This window comes from Xiphophorus maculatus, chromosome 7, assembly GCF_002775205.1.
Source record: "Xiphophorus maculatus strain JP 163 A chromosome 7, X_maculatus-5.0-male, whole genome shotgun sequence".
Taxonomy (NCBI): domain Eukaryota; kingdom Metazoa; phylum Chordata; class Actinopteri; order Cyprinodontiformes; family Poeciliidae; genus Xiphophorus; species Xiphophorus maculatus.
In genome coordinates, this window is record NC_036449.1 from 4,550,395 (window position 1) to 4,574,866 (window position 24,472).

Sequence of the window (24,472 nt, forward strand, 5' to 3'; positions counted from 1 at the left end):
CACATGTACCAACACACACACATCCACACACGCAGCCTTGTTTGAAAGCACTACTGGGGAATCAGGACAAGACGATGCTTTTTGGGAACCTCCCTTTCTGAAAGTAGTACTACTCTGCAAAAAAAAAGCATGTAGCATGAGGGGCAGTGAACAAACATTGCACTTTAAATTTACAATAAGACAAACTGGAGTCCCCAACTTTACAAGAACGTGGCTCTTGGGGACTTGTCAGGTTTTTTTTTAGTAGTATGGGGGGAAATAAATGCACACTAATTCCTTTTTATTACACACGCACTATTATTTATCTAAAACAAATAATAAAACTCACCTAGGTGGAGAGAATCAGTAGCCCTCTCAGGTAGTGGTTTCAGCTCCGGTTCTGGTCCTGGTACCTGTTCGGTGTCTGGCCTTGGTTCTGCTTTTGGGGTAATGTTGTAAACCTGGTTGGAGTCAACAGCCTGTCCTGACGGGAAGTCAAGAGTCGGATGAAATGATGATTACAGCGTCCTTGTTACGGGTTAAACCTGTAAAATAAAAAATAAATAAATACGTTAATTTAAAACAAAAAAACAAAACAAAAATAAAAATAAAAAATTTCCTGATTTTTTCAGATAAGCTATTTTAAAAAAAAACTTACTCTGTACTCCTGTCTGTACGGAACCAGATCCGGATGGTGTCGGAGCTGCATTCAACGACTGTGATGATGATCTGATGGCTTCAGCGTCTTTTTTTTTATTATTCAGAGACAAACGGTTCTTTCTGCGATTCTCCTGGATATCTGTAAAAACTTAGAGTAAAGGTTTATTTTCTCACTTTTACAACTGGTTACAGACGTACTAAAAATAAAAAGATTACCGTTTGTATAGTCTAATCCTGTATGGTTCTGGTGTGTCTCCTGATTATTGGCAAGATCTGCAAGTAAATAATATTTTAAATTATTTTACAACTCTGACTACAAAGACAAAAGGTATGGTGAAAACAAACTTACCGCTTATAAATTCTGATTCTAAGACAATGTCTGGATCTTCTGAGATTGAATCTAAAGGAAACATCATTATTAAGCTTGATGCTTAATAATATCATATATTAATAGAGAATTTTCTTTACTTCCAGTCAAAAAGCGTGGATAGAACCTGGGAACTTATAGTTGCAGATCTTTCTGTAAAGTCAGACATCATTCAAAAACAATACTTTTCTAAAAAAAAATTAAAAAAGAATAAGTTTACAAGTTTGTAAGAACAACAGGATTTGTACCAAAAGTCAGTAGAAGTTCTGCAGAGCTGTGATTCTTCCTGCGGGATGATGTCTCCTTTTAAAGACCATAAGAGGCTTCTGCCCGCTCTTACTGGTGCAACCCTTATGTCCTGCACACACACACACACACCCCCACACACACAGATGACCCTTAACCCTAACCCTTTTTTCCTTCAGAGATGTCTGTCCACTTTTGCGCCTGGATGCATACACACAGACAGCTTGCTGACCAAAACCTTAGATAATTACAACATTCTATTTAAATATACTATATATATTAATCCTGATACTGATGGTCACTTGGTTTTTTGTACTTTAATTGTGTTATACTTTAATTCCCTCACAAGTGCTCACATGTGCGCACACACCCTACACACCCACCCACCCACACCCACACACCCACGCACACCCACCGTACCAAGAGGGGACTTTTGTTTCTATATGTCACACACACACACAAATGGCTTGGTGAGCAGCACTGTCATGGGGCCTCCTCCCAAAAGTCACGAGAATGAATCCTGTGCTGGCGTTTGCATCATATCAATCAACCCCTGATAGAGACCCAATTTAGATGATCAGAAATATAGAGACCCACATGTGTCACGCGTGATGACTGGCGGTCATGAGAGTCTTCCTGATGGCTGGGGCCTGTCTCGCTTCAGGCAGTATATCGGAAAGACCTTCTGTTTAAAAACCGGAGGTAGTTACAACATCCAAATCTATTTCAATATACTATATTGTATGTTACTATTGATTTTCTAACACCGAACCCCTTGTCTCTGCTTCTATTGGCTAATTCAAACTCATAGAGGTCAGAAGGAGTTCACCTTAAACAATGTATCGCATTGAGACATCCTGAGGGACATGTTGAAAGTTCAACCCTTTCCCTGTCCAGTATTCTGCCCGGACACACGCACAAACACGAACGGCTTGGTGAGCAAAACCGGAGTTAATTACAACATTCTATTTAAATATACTATATTGTATATTATTCTTGATTATTTTACACTTATTGTTTTTTTTATACTTTAATTGTATTACTCATAAAACTCAGAGCCTGTCTCTGTTTCTATTGGTTGAATTGAAATTAGCGGGAATACAGTGTTACACGTGTTAAGCATGCTGAGGTCATGAGACATCCTGGGGAGGCGGGGGGTCATCATGTGACCGGAAATTAAAATCAATTAGTCACAGGTCATTAATCACTCATCAATCAAACTCCGATTAAATTTTGAATAAGAGTGCTTATTAGGTCTTTCTAACATGGCTGATATGACAGCGTTGAGTTCTCATCACATAGATAGATAGATAGATAGATAGATAGATAGATAGATAGATAGATAGATAGATAGATAGATAGATAGATAGATAGATAGATAGATAGATAGATAGATAGATAGATAGATAGATAGATAGATAGATAGATAGATGAAAATCACTTTAAATCAATCAGTAAATTTAAGTCTAGGACAGTGGCATCTCCCATAGAACAACTTAAAATAAGTAATAAAAAAGTAGATTCAGGTGATATTCTGAACCAGGAGTAAAACACTGCATAATTCATGTTGTATTGTGTGAAATGTAAAAAAATAAAATCCAATATTTGACTATTGATAGGAAGGCTCTTATCCTTCCTATTTCCCTCAATCCATGTAATTATGTTAAAACTTTTTACTGTGTGTTAGACTGGAAGCAGCTGTTAAAGTCTTGTTCAGCTTTATTTAAGTTAAACATTAGCATTGAAAGAAAAAAGCAGGGCAAGAAACATTGTACTTGGAATATATTATATTGTGGTTTTATTTTCTTAATTATGTCTAACATGAAAAAATACGTCAAATCCAGATCATAAAAGGGCCATTTGTGGAAAACCTACAAATGAAACTACCTATTAAACAATAAAATATTATAGCTTGAGTACTTAATAAAATTAAACATTTAACATTTTTTCACACTGATGCAATTTGGCACTGTGCAAATAAAAACTGATTTGACTTGACTGATAAAATCATTTTTAGACACATAACTGTTATCCTATAGTTTGAGTGATGTGGCCCTTTAAAGTGTCGATGGTCACAGAAATAGATATGGATGATCAGATGTGGCCTAAAGTGAGACTTCACATGTTTAAATGGTTTATGTTACAGATACAACATAGCAAATCCAAGGTTAATGTGTTAACCCTTTCATGCATGAATATGATCCTTTGTGTCAGGTTTTTTATTAATTTTATTTTATTTTCTCAAGGCATTAAAAAGGTAGGAAACAAGTTTTGTAAAAAAAAAATTATTTTATTCAATTGTATATTTGTGGATAATATATTAATTGTAATTTTCTCCAACTCCAAAGTTGTTATTTCAAAAGTACATCAGTAGTATTGTTCTTCAGGGTGTAAAATTCAGCTTGACTTAATGCAGAACTCATAATACACTCAAGGGGGATCAGTACAAGGAAATCAGGTAAAATATGATAGACCATTAATTTGATAAATTAATAAATACCCAACCACTCAATAAGAATTTTGTTGACTTTTAGCATCAATTATTTATTCAAAAAGAATTACAATACTAAGAAATGAAGATAGTTATCTTGATAAATAGATCAATAACCCAGCAATCCCTCAAAAAATAATTATGTTAGACTTAAATCACTCAGTTTGTATCAGCCAAAAAACCTAAATAATTAAATGTCCAAAATTTTCCCGTTCTTTTTTCAAAAAGATTAATGTCCACAAAGGAGTTCCATATCCTCAAAAAAACAAAGTCCTAGAAATATTTCCCCATTGTAATCCAAAGTCCTGATCCAAAATGAAAATCCCAAACATCAAAACCCCCCCAAAAAAGATAAGAAAAAAGAGGGGCACCACCAAAACTCCCCAAACAGAAAAGTAAAGTCCATATCTCACCGGGAGAGTCTTTCTTTCCCCTCGGTGGCATCTTCTCGCACCGGCGGCCTTTCCTGGGTGCAAACTCCGATCCAGTTCCTATTATACGATCTGCGGCACTGGCGCGAACTATGATCGCTGTTTTATGTCTTTTCTTTGATTTTTACTAGTTTTAAACGATCGATAAAGACAAAATCCCGCTGTACAGATCTAACGGTGAGCGTCTTCCTCTCCGGTTGCGCCGTTGCGCGCCAACGCACCCGCCTCTTTTTCAATCCCCAATTTCACACACACCTGAAAACCGCATGATGTTTAACCCAACTCAGTTATAAACAGTGGAAATTCAGAATGATTTTTAACAATGAAATAACTGCAACTGTTCTACAAGACAGTTTGATACATTTACTTTTTAATATAATTATTCAGGAAAAAATTAACATAGTGGTTATGTTACAAGGGGTTACCTGATGTCACAATATTTTTTTTTAATTTACAAAAAAAAATATTTGTTATCTTTTGTTTGTCAGTCAGCAGTGTTTTCACAGTATGTTGGCCTCATGTGAGCCAGGCTGCAGTATCTGTAGAGTAGCAATGACTTTAACAGCTTTTCTGAACCAGGGGTAGAACAGGGCGTAGATCACAGGGTTCAGACAAGAGTTAACATAGCAGAGGAAAACCAAAGAAAATGCATAAGGGGAATTAGTTAAACTAATCCCAACTAAAGAGTAACAGTAATATGGACAGTAACACATTAGATATACAACAACTAGAACCCCCAGAGTCCTGGCTGCTTTTAACTCTGATCTCTTTGTTCCTGATGTCGCTGAATGAAACGAGGCGACTGTAATGTGAGAGCGCATGGCACGAGCCTGAGACACAGCCACCACAAATACTCTCAAATACAGAACTATAATGGTTGTTACTGGAAGTATGAAATTAGAAATTAGATCAATTATTCCTGCAGCATAGCTTAAATAATATATACATTCGCCAATGCAGGATTTACTTCTGCCAGGCTGAATCAGCTCATCCTTTGAATAGAATAAGCTGCAGGAAGAAGCACAGAACCAACACAGACAAACACAATATTTGACTCTTGTCAACGAGATTCTGGTGGGGTAATGCAGAGGGTAACAAATGGCTACGTAGCGGTCGACTGATATCAGGACAATGTTCCAGATCGAAACAACCAGGATGGTATTAATCAAAAAACAACACAAAACACACATGGCGTCTCCAAGAAACCAGCAGAATGTAAATTTGTAGATTTCAAAAGGCATCAGCAGGAGACCAACAAAAAAGTCTGAAACACCCAGAGAGAGGAGGAGGATGTTTGTAGGAGTGTGGAGTTGCCTGGAAGGAGACAAAATCACAATTGAATATCAATTATCATATAAATATGGCCCAGCATTCTTAAAACTTAATCTGTAGGTTGAGCTGAGAAGCTGCTGTTTGCCTGAAGTGTGAGACTGAGATGATGATGAGGAGGTTGAGCACTACAGTGATCAGTGAGATGAAGAGCAGCACAGAGTTCAGGAGAACGGCTTCAGACCAGTGAAGTGTGGGCTTCCTGCAGGAGCTGTTGAGGAGATGTGGGAAACAGAGATCAGTTCTGTCTTGGATCTCCATCCTCAGACGGCTGCAGCTCTCTGATCTGATCCTGTTTTGTAGCACATGTTTTGCTGTCCTCCCTCCTCTGTTGCTTTATCTCTCTGGGGAATTTCTGCTTCCTCTTCCCCACATAATTACATGCATTTCTCTTCTTTATAAGGTCATAATTTACATCTTTTGTTCATGCTATAAGCTAAAAACGTCCTAAGGGTTCTGAAAGATTAGGTGAAATTGTACTTTAGCCGTTTCCCGAATCTGCAATCAGAAGTCAAACACAGCAGGAGCTTCTTAACCAGATGGAGGGAAATTAGAAGGTTTCAAATGTATTTTTATTAATTATTAACAATATGTTTGTTAGGATCCGGGGAAGGCTGGTTGGGGGGTCTCTAGTTTCTCCACCAGGGGGCATCCTGGGACCTTCTGGAGGGCGTGAACCTGGAGCTGCACACCTGCTGCCACTTACCATTGTTTGGAGGGGTTTATCAGGACTTAGCCGCCGACACTCCAGTGCCAGAGTGTTAGCCTGTGATGGTAATATCATTGTAGCTCACCTCCGACCACCTGTTCTCCGAGAAACCTCCTTTTGTGCTGCCTTTACTAAATTGTCGTTCCGTGAAGCCCTGAGTTTCTTCAAACTTCTACAAACCAGGTCAGATTACCGAAGATCCTCGAGACCCTGCGGAGTCTACCCGTTGGTGGCCTCGTCCTTGAGACCAGCCCTCAGTTCTGTCGGCGGCAGATCCCTGGTCAAGCGGATCCCTTTCGGCACCTGTCTGAGATCTCCCTCCATTCACCTGTCCGCCCTCTAGAGAAACTCACGCCCTCGTTCCAGCCTGCAGCTCTGGATCCTGGCGGTTCACCTCTCCGTGCTCAGACGAGCTCACCGGCAAAGATCCAGAACCACACAGACGAGCACCAGTTCCGGACCACCTTGTACATACCTGTTTGCACTGTCTTTAATAAATCACCATAACCTTTACCCGTCTCCAGAGTGTGTTCTGCGCATGTGGGTTCGACAAATTGATCTCAACATGACAATGTTGATAAATATCATACAAAGCCATTCATAGCAATACAATTATAAAAGGTTTTAAGCCAAAAATGATCCCTGAACAGCAGACATTCCCTCACGAAACTAAACTGAAGTGAAATAAATAACATTTGCACAAAGTATAATAAAGACAACACAAATAAAAAAAAATGCCATTTGAGATAACCCAGACAGTAAAATAAACAGAAACAACCAATCAGAGCCAGGAGGAGGGCCTTAGTGCTGTCAATCACAATATCATGTGGTGCTGCTCACACTCCCTTCTTGCTCCCTGCAGCTAGCTGAGCCTGTTGCTAAAGTTAGCAATTAGCTTTATAATATAATAATTATAAGTCCAGTTCTGGGGCGACTCCAAGACGACGGAGGAGGGGTTCGGCTCTCACAGTTCAAAACTTCAGCTGTAGTACGGAAGATTGATTTCCAGGAATTAGTCAGAGAACGGAAGGACCAAAACATGTGGATGAAGGCAGCAGGTGCTCTCCCACACCTGACCCACGTTGGGTCCACATTTGTGTAAACACACGGCAGGTTAACTTTAGAGAATAAAAGAAAGAATTAATGAACCCAGAGATTTTAAGAATTATTTATTTATCATAATAGGGAGGAGCTGGAAAAGATAGTTACTAAGGGAGCAGCAGCAATGATATAGTAAATATTAAAATATTTACATTTTAATATTTTAAAGAAAAATGTTTCAGATTTAACTTTCATTATTTAAATTGTTGGACTGTGTCTTTGTTGCTGGTGAAGAGCAGAGCGACTTCAAATGTTCACACAGATTCCACATTTAATAACACTTTATTTTTACAATACAATTAGTTCAACACAATTAACACGTGGAACAGAGACTGCAGCCATAAATATTTCTGACCGTTTTGCGTGAGACATGTTAAACTCAAACAGTTTATCCACATTAATAGTTTAATGTACCGTATTTTCCACACTATAAGGCGCACCACATTATAAGGCGCTCCTTCAATGAATGGCCTATTTTAAAACTTTTTTCATATATAAGGCGCATAGAATAGACGCTAGAGTAGAGGCTGGGGTGACGTTATGCATCCATTAGATGGAACTGCGCTAAAGGGAACGTCAACAAAACAGTCAGATAGGTCAGTCAAACTTTATTAATAGATTACAAACCAGCGTTCTGCAAACTCTGTTCATTTCCAAAATGAATAAACAGCTGTTGCTTCCTCCACTTCATTCATGATTGGTTCATGTTAAATTCTCTGGCTGCTGCTCTGTTCCCGTGTTCTACTGCCTGACTGATCGCCTTGAGCTTAAACTCTGCATCATAAGTGTGTCTCTTAATAGGAGCCATTGGGGTCTTTACACAAAACCCAGCATGCACCGCACGCTTCTTCTTCTACGGGGGAAAATGAAGTCGGCGGCTGCTTACCATAGTTGCGAGACCTGTTGTGGCTCAATATTGGTCTATATATAAGGCGCAACGGATTTTAAGGAGCACTGTCGGCTTTTGAGAAAATTGAAGGGTTTTAGGTGCGCCTTATAGTGCGGAAAATACAGCTGTTTTAAAACTGGAAGGACAGTGAGCCCTGAGGATCAAAACAGCAAACTCCGGTCCGCCTAGAACCCAGTTTGAATAGAAGCAACTCTGGCGTATGTGAACGTCAAACGGACCAGAAACCGCTCCAAAGGCAGGAAGCTGACTGTAGTGCAGGGCATTCTGGGTACATACAACCAAAACAAACATGAGAGTCTAATGCTAGCAGGAGAAATGGCTCATGGTCTTTTACCAAAGACAGAAGAGAAATCCTACAACCACAAAAATCTGACGCCACTTCATTTTTGTTTACATTTTGTGAAGAAGGAAGTTACGCTCGGCATCTTCTGAGGTTTTCACTTGGTTTCCTTCAATAGTTATTGGAGCAGAAACACCCACAGGCAAGAGGGGAGGAAAAGGTTTTTCTATTGTTTGACAAAGCAGCTGAAAATGACAAAAATGTTGCAATTTTGGTCCCCCAATAGAACCAAGACTAGCAGACATTCAGTTGTGAAAGTCAGCAGTCGTCTCATTATGTTTACAGATCATCTACAGCAGTTTGGCCTCATGTGAGCCAGGCTGCAGAATCTGTAGAGTAACAATGATTTTAACAGCTTTTCTGAACCAGGGGTAGAACAGGGCGTAGATCACAGGATTTACACAGGAGTTGGAATAAAAGACAAAGCACAAAATCGATACATATGAGGTACTGGTTAGATTAACATCAGCTATAGAGTAACAGTAATATGGACAGTAACACATTAGATATACAACAACTAGAACCCCCAGAGTCCTGGCTGCTTTTAACTCTGATCTCTTTGTTCCTGATGTCGCTGAATGAAACGAGGCGACTGTAATGTGAGAGCGCATGGCACGAGCCTGAGACACAGCCACCACAAATACTCTCAAATACAGAACTATGATGGTTGTTACTGGAAATATGAAATTAAAAGTTAGATCGATTATTCCTGCAGCATAGCTAATATAATGTATACATTCTCCAATGCAGGTATTTCTCCTGCCAGGCTGAATCAGCTCATCCTTTGCATAGAAAAAGGTGCAGGAAGAAGCACAGAACCAACACAGACAAACACAATATTTGACTCTCGTCAACGAGATTCTGGTGGGGTAATGCAGAGGGTAACAAATGGCTACGTAGCGGTCGACTGATATCAGGACAATGTTCCAGATTGAAGCACAGATGATGGTACCAATCAAAAAAAACAAGAAAACACACATGGCGTCTCCAAGAAACCAGCAGAATGTAAATCTAAATATTTCTAATGGGATCAGCAGGAGACCAACAAAAAAGTCTGAAACACCCAGAGAGAGGAGGAGGATGTTTGTAGGAGTGTGGAGCTGCCTGGAAGGAGACAAAATCACAATTGAACATCAATTATCATATAAATATGGCCTAGCATTCTTAAAACTTAATCTGTAGGTTGAGCTGAGAAGCTGCTGTTTGCCTGAAGTGTGAGACTGAGATGATGATGAGGAGGTTGAGCACTACAGTGATCAGTGAGATGAAGAGCAGCACAGAGTTCAGGAGAACGGCTTCAGACCAGTGAAGTGTGGGCTTCCTGCAGGAGCTGTTGAGGAGATGTGGGAAACAGAGATCAGTTCTGTCTTGGATCTCCATCCTCAGACGGCTGCAGCTCTCTGATCTGATCCTGTCCTGTAGCACATGTTTTTCTACCTTAACTCCTCTGTTGCTTTATCTCTCTGGGGAATTTCTGCTTCTTCAGCCTTTTCTCTAATGCTTTAATTTTAAGTCTCATTGAAGCCATGTTCTTTTTCTTGTGCGCATAAGTTAACAATATGGCAAAGCGCTAAGAAAAAACTATCTAGTTTATATAAAAGAATCCTGTGAAACATAATTGAATATCAAAACAAATTAAATATTTTAACCATTTTATTGCGTTTCTCCTCCTAAATAAAGCTCTCAGAAGATCCTGTGGTTGTCAGTGTAGGTCAGTGAGTTAGCAGGACATGTTTTTATAGGCCCTTTGTTCACCATGAGCAGTCTGCTGTATCTTTCCTTTTCACATCTAGTTGTCAGTATTGGTCCACTGATAAACGTCTTCATTTTTAGTTTCCCATTTGTGCTCAAAAGACGAGTAAAGTCATTTTTCTGAATTTAAGATTTTTCCTTGGCCGGATCAATTAGCTCCAACGTTTTCAATTAGAGTTTCAACATTAGGCTGATCAGTAGTTAGAGAATATTTTCTGTCTTACATCAGACACTGTGTCATTGGGGCAGCAGAATACTGGTCTTCTGCTATCATTGCATTAGAAAATCATCTTAAACAGTGGGAAAAGTCCTGAGGTTTCAAAACCTGTAGAAATGTTTCACCTGCCAGCGATAAACCACAACTCTGAGAAACATGGTTGATATGACAGCGCTGAGTTCTCATCAGATTACTAGATAGATAGATAGATAGATAGATAGATAGATAGATAGATAGATAGATAGATAGATAGATAGATAGATAGATAGATAGATAGATAGATAGATAGATAGATAGATAGATAGATAGATAGATAGATAGATAGATAGATAGATAGATAGATAGATAGATAGATAGACAGATAGATGGATAGATGGATAGAAAGATGAAATCACTTTAAATCAATCAGTAAATTTAAGTCTAGGACAGTGGCATCTCCCATAGAACAACTTAAAATAAGTAATAAAAAAGTAGATTCAGGTGATATTCTGAACCAAGAGTAAAACACTGCATAATTCATGTTGTATTGTGTGAAATGTAAAAAAAGAAAATCCAATATATGACTATTGATAAGAAGGCTCTTATCCTTCCTATTTCCCTCAGTACATGTAATTATGTTAAAACTTTTTACTGTGTGTTAGACTGGAAGCAGCTGTTAAAGTCTTGTTCAGCTTTATTTAAGTTAAACATTAGCATTGAAAGAAACCAGCAGTGTTAGAAACATTGTACTTGGAATATATTATATTGTGGTTTTATTTTCTTAATTATGTCTAACATGAAAAAATACGGCAAATCCAGATCATAAAAGGGCCATTTGTGGAAAACCTACTAATGAAACTACCTATTCAACATTAAAATATTATAGCTTGACTACTTCCTAAAATTAAACATTTAACATTTTTTCACACTGTTGCAATTTGGCACTGTGGAAATAAAAACTGATTTGATTTGACTGATAAAATCATTTTTAGACACATAACTGTTATCCTATAGTTTGAGTGATGTGGCCCTTTAAAGTGTCGATGGTCACAGAAATAGATATGGATGATCAGATGTGGCCTAAAGTGAGACTTCACATGTTTAAATGGTTTATGTTACAGATACAACATAGCAAATACAAGGTTAATGTGTTAACCCTTTCATGCATGAATTATTTGAGTCATGATTTTTTTCAAATTTTTTTATTTTCTTAAGGCATAAAAAAAGGTAGGAAACAAATTTTGTAAAAAAAAAATATATATATATATTCTATTCAATTGTATATTTGTGGATAATATATTAATTGTAATTTTCTCTTACTCCAAAGTTGTTATTTCAAAAATACATCAGTACTATTGTTCTTCAGAGGTTATCTGATGTCACAATATATATCTTTTTTACTGCAAGAGTCTTCTACAGTAGAAGGAGGGACCGGGTCGTTCGGCATGCTTCTTTGTCTGTCGGCCATATTAGATTTTACAAAAAAACTTTCTTGCATTTGCAGCTGATGGCCAGTAGTTGACAGTGTATTTTATGATGCATCAATGTCCACTTCAGTGGTCTGTGTGCATTTATAACATAAAAATCCACAAGAAGCAGAAGAAAATGGCTTTTAGATAGCTGTCCACTTTAGTGACCACTATGCATGAAAGGGCTAATGTGTAAAAGTTAAAGGCAATTTTTCCAATATTCAAAAGCGATAACGTCTAACATCTTACAGCAGAGAAAAGTATTTTATGCTCAACTAATTTTCTTTGTCCCCACCTCCCCTCAACCAGCAAACATTTAATCTATTAATTTACAACAAAAAATCCCAGTGAATTTATGTTTTTCAGACTACTAATTCAAAGAGTCAAAATAATGAATCTCTATTCATTATTTTCTTCGTTGTCAGTCAGCAGTGTATTCACAGTATGTTGGCCTCATGTGAGCCAGGCTGCAGTATCTGTAGAGTAACAATGACTTTAACAGCTTTTCTGAACCAGGGGTAGAACAGGGCGTAGATCACAGGGTTCAGACAAGAGTTAACATAGCCAAGGAAAAACAAAGAAAATGAATAAGGGGTATTAGATAAACTAATCCCAACTAAAGAGTAGCAGTAATATGGACAGTAACACATTAGATATACAACAACTAGAACCCCCAGAGTCCTGGCTGCTTTTAACTCTGATCTCTTTGTTCCTGATGTCGCTGAATGAAACGAGGCGACTGTAATGTGAGAGCGCATGGCACGAGCCTGAGACACAGCCACCACAAATACTCTCAAATACAGAACTATGATGGTTGTTACTGGAAATATGAAATTAAAAATTAGATCGATTATTCCTGCAGCATAGCTTATATAATATATACATTCTCCAATGCAGGATTTACTACTGCCAGGCTGAATCAGCTCATCCTTGGCATAGAAAAAGCTGCAGGAAGAAGCACAGAACCAACACAGACAAACACAATATTTGACTCTGGTCAACGAGATTCTGGTGGGGTAATGCAGAGGGTAACAAATGGCTACATAGCGGTCGACTGATATCAGGACAATGTTCCAGATTGTAGCACAGCTGATGGTATTAATCAAAAAACAAAACAAAACACACATGGCGTCTCCAAGAAACCAGCAGAATGTAAATTTGTAGATTTCAAAAGGCATCAGCAGGAGACCAACAAAAAAGTCTGAAACACCCAGAGAGAGGAGGAGGATGTTTGTAGGAGTGTGGAGCTGCCTGGAAGGAGAAAAAATCACAATTGAACATCAATTATCATATAAATATGGCCCAGCATTCTTAAAACTTAATCTGTAGGTTGAGCTGAGAAGCTGCTGTTTGCCTGAAGTGTGAGACTGAGATGATGATGAGGAGGTTGAGCACTACAGTGATCAGTGAGATGAAGAGCAGCACAGAGTTCAGGAGAACGGCTTCAGACCAGTGAAGTGTGGGCTTCCTGCAGGAGCTGTTGAGGAGATGTGGGAAACAGAGATCAGTTCTGTCTTGGATCTCCATCCTCAGACGGCTGCAGCTCTCTGATCTGATCCTGTTTTGTAGCACATGTTTTCCTGTCCTCCCTCCTCTGTTGCTTTATCTCTGTGGGGAATTTCTGCTTCCTCTTCCCCACATAATTACATGCATTTCTCTTCTTTATTAGGTCGTAATTTACATCTTTTGTTCATGCTATAAGCTAAAAACGTCCTAAGGGTTCTGAGAGATTAGGTGAAATTGTCCTTTAGCCTTTTCCCGAATCTGCAATCAGAAGTCAAACACAGCAGGAGTTTCTTAACCAGATGGAGGGAAATTAGAAAGTTTCAAATGTATTTTTATTGATTATTAACAATATGTTGATAAATACAAAGTCATTCATAGCAATACAATTATAAAAGGTTTTAAGCCAAAAAAAGATCCCTGAACAGCAGACATTCCCTCACGAAACTAAACTGAAGTGAAATAAATAACATTTGAAGAAAGTATAACAAAGACAACACAAATAAAAGAAAATGCCATTTGAGATAACCCAGACAGTAAAATATATTATCCACAAATAACAAGCGAAAAAATAAATACATGAAACAAAAAAGAAGGTAGGTTAGTTGGGGTCCACTCGGACACCAATAGCAGAAGAGTTCTCATAGACAGGGGGAAGGGACTGGAAGGACAGTGAGCCCTGAGGATCAAAACAGCAAACTCTGCCTAGAACCCAGTTTGAATAGAAGGAACTCTGGCGTATGTGAACGTCAAAAGGACCAGAAACCGCTCCAAAGGCAGGAAGCTGACTGTAGTGCAGGGCATTCTGGGTACATACAACCAAAACAAACATGAGAGTCTAATGCTAGCAGGAGAAATGGCTCATGGTCTTTTACCAAAGACAGAAGAGAAATCCTACAACCACAAAAATCTGACGCCACTTCATTTGTGTTTACATTTTGTGAAGAAGGAAGTTACGCTCGGCATCTTCTGAGGTTTTCACCTGGTTTCCTTCAATAGTTATTGGAGCAGAAACACCCACAGGCACGAGGGGAGGAAAAGGTTTTTCTATTGTTTGACAAAGCAGCTGAAAATGACAAAAATGTTGCAATTTTGGTCCCCCAATAGAACCAAGAAACTTCCACAGCGGTTGTTCTATAAAACTACATTGTTTTTGGAAAACATGAAAAAAAGCATAGCAGTCATAAATGATTTAACGCAATGCAGCACATCAAGAACTCTTCAAAGTGTTGGGGTGCTGAGATGGTGCAGGAGTTAACACAACCCACATATGGAAGCCTCAGTTCTTGATGTGGCTGTCGCAGATTCAATTCCCGGCCTTGGCGACCTTTGCTGCATGTCCTTCTCCTTCTCTAATCGACTGTCAAATAAAGGCTACTGGAGCCAATAAAACTCTTCAAAGTGCACTAACGACAACTTTTGTGCATCTTTTTTTTTTTTTTTCCAAAATTTATTTATGCTTTAACATGAGGTACAGTGTAAAGGCAATGCAATGGTTATATAGTTACAGTGTACCTTTAAATACAAACGTAATTGTGCTAGAACAAGCCCAATTATACCCACATATATACACCTACACAAAATACATAAAATGGATCAAGTCAAAGTAAACATATTGCGTTAGCGGACAGAAACAGATATATCATAAGATAAACAAAATAAAAAAGGACCACAGTACTAAATTTCTTTCCCTCAACCCATACAAACACACACTCGAAAAACGAGAAAAAAAAAAAAAATAAATAAATAAATACAATAAAATAAAAAAAAATAGATAAAAAATAAATAAATAAAATAAAAAATAAATAAAAAATCAGGTGCCAGGGGATACTTCTGTTAATGTATCAACCAAACTTAACTCAAGAAAGAAGATGAAAGAAAGAGAAATATTGATAAGAATAATAAGCATCAGCTACATAAAGTAGGTACTACCTTATCAGTCCGGAATATTAGGGAAATTAATCTTTCTAAGGGTTCTTAATAAGGAGCTCCACAAACCCAAAAATCTCGTGGAAGAGCCTCTTAAAGTAAAACGGATTTTCTCAAGTTTAATGAAATACAGTGTATCTCTAAGCCAGTGGGTATATGATGGAGGTTGAGGCGACTTCCATTTTATTATAATCACTCTCCGTGCCAAAAAAGTCAAGAAAGCCAAGGAGGATTTCTGAAAGGAGGACAGGGTGGACTGTGGAGGTTCAACTCCAAACAAAGCAGTCAAGGGGTCAAGCTCCAATTTCTTGTCAAAAATATCTGACAGAATAGCAAAAACTTTGGACCAATAGTTAGAAAGCTGAGGGCAAAGCCAGATAGTGTGGATCAAATTGGCTGGAGAATGTTGGCATCTATCGCAGGCAGGAGAAACGTTGGTGTAAAACTTGGCCAGACGTGCTTTAGTATAATAAGTGCGATACACAAGTTTGCATTGAATTAAATTATGTCTGGCACAAATAGAAGACTTATGCACCAATGACAGGATTAGTGTCCAAAGATCCTCTGAAATGGTCTGTCCAAGGTCTTCCTCCCAAAGTGATCTATAGGAATTCAGGGTTTGTGGGCGTAGAAGCGTGATTTGATTGTAAAAAAAAGATATGGCTCCTTTCAATTTGACAGTAGGTTTAAGAAAAATGTCTAAAGGTGAATCTTTGGGAAGGTTGGGAAAATCTGAATAAGTAGAGCGGACAAAGCTGCGCACTTGCAAGTATCTAAAAAAATGATGGCGCGGGATACCAAACTTTCCAGAGATTTGTTGGAATGAGGCAAAAGTATTATCAATATACATATCATGAAAAGTTAAAATTCCTGTTCTCCGCCACGACAGGAAGATACCATCTGTGAGAGACGGCTGAAAGGTATGATTTGAAGCTATAGGGGAATAGACAGAAAGAGATTGCAAGCCAAAATGCCGTCTGAATTGCATCCACAGCCTCAAGGATGCATCAACTAGTTTATTGGAAGTATAAGGTTTAGTTGAGGACTGTAATGGTGAATGTAGTAAGGCTGCCAAGGACACAGGTTTTACAGAGTTGGCCTCCATAACAAGCCAAGCTGGAGAAGAAGGGCTATCTGACTGGAGCCAATATCTAAAAAGTCTAATATTTGAAGCCCAATAATAATATCTAAAATTTGGCAAGGCCATCCCCCCAAGCCTTTTAGGTCTTTGTAAGAATTGAGTGCGTATACGAGGGGCCTTCCCATTCCAGAGAAATTTGGTAATTATACTATCGAGTTTGCTAAAAAAGGACCGTGAGAGAAAGATAGGAATGCACTGAAATAGGTAGGAAAAACGTGGAAGGATGTTCATTTTGATTGAGTTAACCCGAGCAACCAACGAGAGGCCAAGCATCGACCAACGATCAAAGTCCTCCTTAACATGCACTAATAAAGGAGAAAAGTTAGCTTTAAAAAGATCCTCGTATTTAGATGTAACCTGGATTCCTAAATAGGTAAAGCTCTGATCTATGACCTTAAATGGTAATGTGTGCAGTGGGTAACGTTTGGCTAAGGCATTAGCTGGGAGTAATTCACTTTTGCTGAGGTTTAATTTATAGCCTGACAGCTGCCCAAATTTATCAAGTGTGGCAAGTACAGCAGGAATAGAAATATTCAAATTAGAAATGTACAAAAGAAGATCATCAGCATATAAAGAGACCTTTGTTTCCGTATCATTCCTCTTAATACCTATAATACTTGTATTACATCTAAGCGCAATTGCGAGGGGTTCAATTGCCAAAGCAAATAATAAGGGACTCAGTGGGCAGCCTTGGCGAGTAGAGCGACTGAGGCGAAAATAGTCAGATTGAGTATTATTTGTCCTAATCGATGCATATGGGTCAGAGTAAAGTAACTTAATCCACGACAGAAAATTTTCCCCAAAGCCAAATTTCTTAATCGAGTAGAATAAATATGGCCACTCCACTCTGTCAAAGGCCTTTTCAGCATCTAAAGATATCACAACTTCTTGAGTACTGACAGAGGGTGGGCTGTAAATTACATTAAAGAGTTGTCTTATGTTGGAAAAGGAGTTCCTATTTTGTACAAAGCCGGTCTGATCTATCCCAACCACAGTGGGAAGCACTGTTTCTAGTCTTAGAGCTATTGTTTTTGCTAGCAATTTAAAGTCAACATTAAGTAAACTTATCGGGCGATAGGAAGAGCAGAGTTGAGGGTCTTTGCCTTTTTTAGCCAGCAGAGTAATAACTGCCTGATTAAGGGTCTGAGGTAGACACCCAGAGGTTAAAGATTCGTTGTATACCTCTAAAAGTAGTGGAGAAAGCTTGTCCCAAAATATTCTATAAAACTCACAAGGGTACCCATCAGGGCCTGTACATTTACCCCCCTGCAGGGCCTTAACTGCCTCAGTGAGTTCAGAGATTACAATAGGTCTCTCAAGATCGTCGGCTACACCCTGATTGATGGTGGGAACTTCCAAATTGTTAAAAAAGTTATCAAAGTCGGTTACAGAAGGAGTACATTCTGAGGAGTATAATGACCTATAGAAATCCTTGAAGGCCAAATTAATTTCCATTGGGTCAGTTGTGATGCCTTGGGTAGTTTGGATCTGAGAGATGTGGCGAGAGGCTGACACTCGTCGAATTTGGTGAGCCAGGAGTTTACCAGCCTTATCTCCATGTTCGTAAAACTGGGCACCAGATTGAAGTAGCAGCTCAGTAGTATGTTGTGTCATGAGCACATCAAACTCAGCTTGCAACACGAGGCGATCCTTGTACAAAGTGGGAGAAGGTGATATTGCATACAAGTTGTCAATTTGAGAAATGTGGCGTGTCAAAGTATTAATTCTCTCTCTTCGCAGCTTATTTTCATACTTTACATAGGAAATAATTTCCCCTCTGATGAAGGCTTTAAGCGTCTCCCAGAGTAGTGAGGCCGACACCTCAGGTCCTCTATTATTTTCTATAAAAAAATCTATTTGTCGTGCTACAAAAGATACAAATTTTTCATTTGATAGCAGACGGGTGCCTAGCCTCCATGGAGGCCGCTCAATGGGGTGAGAGTCAAATCTAATAGATATAGAAACTGGGGCATGATCTGATAGGACAATAGCATCATATTTGCACCCAGTGAGAGAGGACAGCAATCTATTATCAATCAAGAAAAAATCAATACGCGTAAAGGTGTGGTGGACTGGGGAAAAGAATGAGTAAACCTTCTGGGAGGGGTGAAGAAAACGCCAGGCATCATGAACATTAAATTCAGACATAAAGGAGTTAATCATTTTAGATGAGCGCGAAGGCATGGTTATGTTTGTTGAGGAGCGATCCAACTGAGGATCAAGCCAGCAGTTAAAATCACCTCCCAATATTAACTGATAAGTGGACAGATTGGGAAGTGACTGGAAAACATGTTTAAAAAAGTATTCGTTGTCATAATTGGGAGCATATATGTTAGCCAATGCCACCGGGATATTGCAAATGGTACCAGTGATAATAACGTATCTACCACAAGAATCAGAAATGGTTTGAGAGTGCACATAGGGGACAGATTTACTGATAAGGATAGCCACTCCTCTAGATTTAGTGTTAAAAGAGGAATGATAAACTTGACTAACCCAGGTGCGCTTCAGTTTCACGTGGTCCACGTTCTTTAGGTGCGTCTCTTGAAGGAAAGCTATTTGTGCCCCCAATCGTTGCATATGATGTAATACCTTACTGCGCTTCACAGGATTGTTGAGACCCCTGCAGTTAAAGCTGGTGAAATGGATCTCTCGTCCTACCGCTGTAGCTGGTGTCAAGTGAAGATCAGCCATAGGTCAAAGTAAAACACAAAAGTAAACGAGAATCACCCTGGTCACCCGAAAAAAAAAGAGACATACACAGACAAAAAGACAAAAAGAACAACGTAACGCACACACCCCTGCCACCTGAAACCCTCCCTAAACCAACCCATTCGCTGAAGCATTCCCCCAAACGGGATGCGTGAAACCCCATCAAAAAGAAAACAAAAAATAGCATCCAGCTTACTAGAGGCTGAAAAATGAAAGTAGTCTTAACTACTGACTACTCTCCTGGGAATGTGATGCAAATATAACAATATGCGAAAAATGCACCATCTAGAGAACAACAGGTTTGTAGAAACATGAAATATATTATAAGGCATGTAAAACTAATGTGCAATCGGACACACAAATGCCCCCTTGTATCAACAAGAACCAAGAAAATAAAAATACATTTCCAAACTAGGAGTTAAATCCACAGTGTATCCAGAGTACTCGAAAGGCACTGTAGAGAACCACAATGCATTAAATAATAATTGTATTGTACAGAGTATTACAGTTCCCAAACAAAATGTTATCCCATCACTGGGTAGCGGCCCCTCTGGGATTCAACTGTGGCCGGATCAACCACATTTTTAATGTTTTTCTCAACAAAGTCTGCAGCAAGGGCTGGGTCCTCGAACTTACGGGTCTGCCCGTTGGGAGGAGTGATCCGTAGTATTGCAGGGAAAAGAAGCCCAAACTTGATTCCAGGGCAAGAGTGGAGTTCCTTCTTCACTTTCGTAAACGATGCGCGTTTTTTAGCAACTGAGGTTGAATAATCAGGGAAAATGAACACACGTTTTCCTTCATAGAGTAAGGGAGACGACTCACGAGCCCTCCGTAGAATCTCATTCCGTTCTTGAAACAGGTTGACACGGACAACGAACGGGCGCGGTGGGTCCCCCTCTGCTGGCTTGGCCCGCGATGTGCGATGAGCCCGGTCAAGGGCAGGCTCAGCGTCGAGGCCGAGCAGATCCTGAAGCAGCTTCGATACAAACTTCGTCGGCTGTTGACCTTCGGATCCCTCCGGTACGCCCACAAGGCGGATGTTATTTAGTCTGGAGCGACCCTCCAAGTCTTCACATTTCTTGGACAGTGTGTCCACTAATACATTTAACGATTTGACCGAGGCCTCCATGGTAGCTAGCCTCCCATCCTGATCGTTAGCAGCCCGCTCCAAATCGTGAATGGCAGTCCCAAACGAGGCAATTTTAGCTTCTAGCGGTGCCAGCGCGGCTGAGATCTCCGTCTTAACGACATTCGAAACAATGTTCTCAAACCTGTTGATGAGATCAGTGCGGGAGTCGTTCAGCATCTCTTGCATCTTGGATAGCAGTATGCTATTAGCATCTGGTTCAGCAGGAGCCTCGTGGTCAGCCTTGCTGCGAGTAGCCTTGTCGTTTTTCCCCATATTCAACCACGGTACTTACAAGTTGCACATCAGATATGTATTTTCGTTCACTAATAGTCCAGTATGTTCCGAAAAAGTGTGTAAAGAGGTGCAAAAATTTACATTAAAACACATATCCCATCGGAGCACCCGCAAAACACGTCCTACATAGTCGGTGCTCAGCAGCGCCCCCTGCATCTTGAGTATATCAGAATAAACGGCTACATTCCACTTTATTCAGACGTGCTGCAACACGCCTCGCTCTTGTTGACCCTCTTTCAACAAACCTTGGATCATGTTTAATGTGTAGCCAAAACGTTTCAACTAAAGTTATTATTGATCTGTTTGCTTGGCAGGCAATGGCACGCCCTGGTATGATGTTCTCAAAGTATGATAACTGTTGGGTTCTGCAGGGAGTGGTTTCCTTCTCCTTCACAGGGTGGCAGGCTGATGGGATCCAGCTGTTGCTCATCACCACCAATCTGCAAAATAAACAGAAACAACCAATCAGAGCCAGGAGGAGGGCCTTAGTGCTGTCAATCACAATATCATATGGTGCTGCTCACACTCCCTTCTTGCTCCCTGCAGCTAGCTGAGCCTGTTGCTAAAGTTAGCAATTAGCTTTATAATATAATAATTATAAGTCCAGTTCTGGGGCGACTCCAAGACGACGGAGCAGGGGTTCGGCTCTCAAAACTTCAGCTGTAGTACGGAAGATTGATTTCCAGGAATTAGTCAGAGAAAGGAAGGACCAAAACATGTGGATGAAGGCAGCAGGTGCTCTCCCACACCTGACCCACGTTGGGTCCACATTTGTGTAAACACACGGCAGGTTAACTTTAGAGAATAAAAGAAAGAATTAATGAACCCAGAGATTTTAAGAATTATTTATTTATCATAATAGGGAGGAGCTGGAAAAGATAGTTACTAAGGGAGCAGCAGCAATGATATAGTAAATATTAAAATATTTACATTTTAATATTTTAAAGAAAAATGTTTCAGATTTAACTTTCATTATTTAAATTGTTAGACTGTGTCTTTGTTGCTGGTGAAGAGCAGAGCGACTTCGAATGTTCACACAGATTCCACATTTAATATCACTTTATTTTTACAATACAATTAGTTCAACAAATTAACACGTGGAACAGAGACTGCAGCCATAAATATTTCTGACAGTTTTGCATGAGACATGTTAAACTCAAACAGTTTATCCACATTAATAGTTTAATGTACAAACAAGCTGTTTTAAAACTGGAAGGACAGTGAGCCCTGAGGATCAAAACAGCAAATTCCGGTCCGCCTAGAACCCAGTTTGAATAGAAGCAACTCTGGCGTATGTGAACGTCAAACGGACCAGAAACCGCTCCAAAGGCAGGAAGCTGACTGTAGTGCAGGGCATTCTGGGTACATACAACCAAAACAAACATGAGAGTCTAATGCTAGCAGGAGAAATGGCTCATGGTCTTTTACCAAAGAAAGAAGAGAAATCCTACAACCACAAAAATCTGACACCACTTCATTTTTGTTTACATTTTGTGAAGAAGGAAGTTACGCTCGGCGTCTTCTGAGGTTTTCACCTGGTTTCCTTCAATAGTTATTGGACCAGAAACACCCACAGGCACGAGGGGAGGAAAAGGTTTTTCTATTGTTTGACAAAGCAGCTGAAAATGACAAAAATGTTGCAATTTTGGTCCCCCAATAGAACCAAGACTAGCAGACATTCAGTTGTGAAAGTCAGCTGTCGTCTCATTATGTTTACAGATCATCTACAGCAGTTTGGCCTCATGTGAGCCAGGCTGCAGAATCTGTAGAGTAACAATGACTTTAACAGCTTTTCTGAACCAGGGGTAGAACAGGGCGTAGATCACAGGATTTAAACAGGAGTTGGAATAAAAGACAAAGCACAAAATCGATGCATATGAGGTACTAGTTAGATTAACTTCAACTATAGAGTAACAGTAATATGGACAGTAACACATTAGATATACAACAACTAGAACCCCCAGAGTCCTGGCTGCTTTTAACTCTGATCTCTTTGTTCCTGATGTCGCTGAATGAAACGAGGCGACTGTAATGTGAGAGCGCATGGCACGAGCCTGAGACACAGCCACCACAAATACTCTCAAATACAGAACTATGATGGTTGTTACTGGAAATATGAAATTAAAAATGAGGTCAAATGTTCCTGCAGCATAGCTAATAAAATGTATACATTCTCCAATGCAGGATTTACTACTGCCAGGCTGAATCAGCTCATCCTTTGCATAGAAAAAGCTGCAGGAAGAAGCACAGAACCAACACAGACAAACACAATATTTGACTCTCGTCAACGAGATTCTGGTGGGGTAATGCAGAGGGTAACAAATGGCTACGTAGCGGTCGACTGATATCAGGACAATGTTCCAGATTGAAGCACAGATGATGGTACCAATCAAAAAAAACAAAAAAACACACATGGCGTCTCCAAGAAACCAGCAGAATGTAAATCTAAATATTTCTAATGGGATCAGCAGGAGACCAACAAAAAAGTCTGAAACACCCAGAGAGAGGAGGAGGATGTTTGTAGGAGTGTGGAGCTGCCTGGAAGGAGAAAAAATCACAATTGAACATCAATTATCATATAAATATGGCCTAGCATTCTTAAAACTTAATCTGTAGGTTGAGCTGAGAAGCTGCTGTTTGCCTGAAGTGTGAGACTGAGATGATGATGAGGAGGTTGAGCACTACAGTGATCAGTGAGATGAAGAGCAGCACAGAGTTCAGGAGAACGGCTTCAGACCAGTGAAGTGTGGGCTTCCTGCAGGAGCTGTTGAGGAGATGTGGGAAACAGAGATCAGTTCTGTCTTGGATCTTCATCCTCAGACGGCTGCAGCTCTCTGATCTGATCCTGTTTTGTAACACATGTTTTCCTGTCCTCCCTCCTCTGTTGCTTTATCTCTCTGGGGAATTGGTGCTTTCTCTTCCCCACATAATTACATGCATTTCTCTACTTTATTAGGTCATAATTTACATCTTTTGTTCATGCTATAAGCTAAAAACGTCCTAAGGGTTCTGAGAGATTAGGTGAAATTGTCCTTTAGCCTTTTCCCGAATCTGCAATCAGAAGTCAAACACAGCAGGAGTTTCTTAACCAGATGGAGGGAAATTAGAAGGTTTCAAATATATTTTTATTGATTATTAACAATATGTTGATAAATATCATACAAAGTCATTCATAGCAATACAATTATAAAAGGTTTTAAGCCAAAAAAAGATCCCTGAACAGCAGACATTCCCTCACGAAACTAAACTGAAGTGAAATAAATAACATTTGAAGAAAGTATAACAAAGACAACACAAATAAAAGAAAATGCCATTTGAGATAACCCAGACAGTAAAATATATTATCCACAAATAACAAGCGAAAAAATAAATACATGAAACAAAAAAGAAGGTAGGTTAGTTGGGGTCCACTCGGACACCAATAGCAGAAGAGTTCTCATAGACAGGGGGAAGGGACTGGAAGGACAGTGAGCCCTGAGGATCAAAACAGCAAACTCTGCCTAGAACCCAGTTTGAATAGAAGGAACTCTGGCGTATGTGAACGTCAAAAGGACCAGAAACCGCTCCAAAGGCAGGAAGCTGACTGTAGTGCAGGGCATTCTGGGTACATACAACCAAAACAAACATGAGAGTCTAATGCTAGCAGGAGAAATGGCTCATGGTCTTTTACCAAAGACAGAAGAGAAATCCTACAACCACAAAAATCTGACGCCACTTCATTTGTGTTTACATTTTGTGAAGAAGGAAGTTACGCTCGGCATCTTCTGAGGTTTTCACCTGGTTT

General features: G+C 39.5%; 4 protein-coding genes across 4 annotated transcripts; all 4 read right to left on the bottom strand.

Moving 5' to 3' along the window:
- Nucleotides 1-4,674: 4,674 nt before the first annotated feature.
- LOC102235378 (trace amine-associated receptor 13c-like) lies at nt 4,675-5,764 on the bottom strand. The gene is made up of 2 exons (XM_023337543.1): nt 5,592-5,764; nt 4,675-5,488 (listed from the first exon to the last, which is right to left on the bottom strand). The coding sequence occupies exons 1-2, from the start codon at nt 5,762-5,764 to the stop codon at nt 4,675-4,677; spliced, it is 987 nt and encodes a 328-aa protein (XP_023193311.1).
- Nucleotides 5,765-8,853: 3,089 nt separating this feature from the next.
- LOC111609375 (trace amine-associated receptor 13c-like) lies at nt 8,854-9,943 on the bottom strand. Its single transcript, XM_023337537.1, has 2 exons — nt 9,771-9,943; nt 8,854-9,667 (listed from the first exon to the last, which is right to left on the bottom strand). Exons 1-2 carry the CDS (start codon nt 9,941-9,943, stop codon nt 8,854-8,856), a joined length of 987 nt encoding a protein of 328 aa, XP_023193305.1.
- Nucleotides 9,944-12,417: 2,474 nt separating this feature from the next.
- On the bottom strand, nt 12,418-13,507 carry LOC102217499 (trace amine-associated receptor 13c-like). Its single transcript, XM_023337536.1, has 2 exons — nt 13,335-13,507; nt 12,418-13,231 (listed from the first exon to the last, which is right to left on the bottom strand). Exons 1-2 carry the CDS (start codon nt 13,505-13,507, stop codon nt 12,418-12,420), a joined length of 987 nt encoding a protein of 328 aa, XP_023193304.1.
- An 8,905-nt stretch (nt 13,508-22,412) lies between these two features.
- LOC102227492 (trace amine-associated receptor 13c-like) lies at nt 22,413-23,502 on the bottom strand. The gene is made up of 2 exons (XM_023337549.1): nt 23,330-23,502; nt 22,413-23,226 (listed from the first exon to the last, which is right to left on the bottom strand). Exons 1-2 carry the CDS (start codon nt 23,500-23,502, stop codon nt 22,413-22,415), a joined length of 987 nt encoding a protein of 328 aa, XP_023193317.1.
- Between the last annotated feature and the right edge of the window lie 970 nt (nt 23,503-24,472).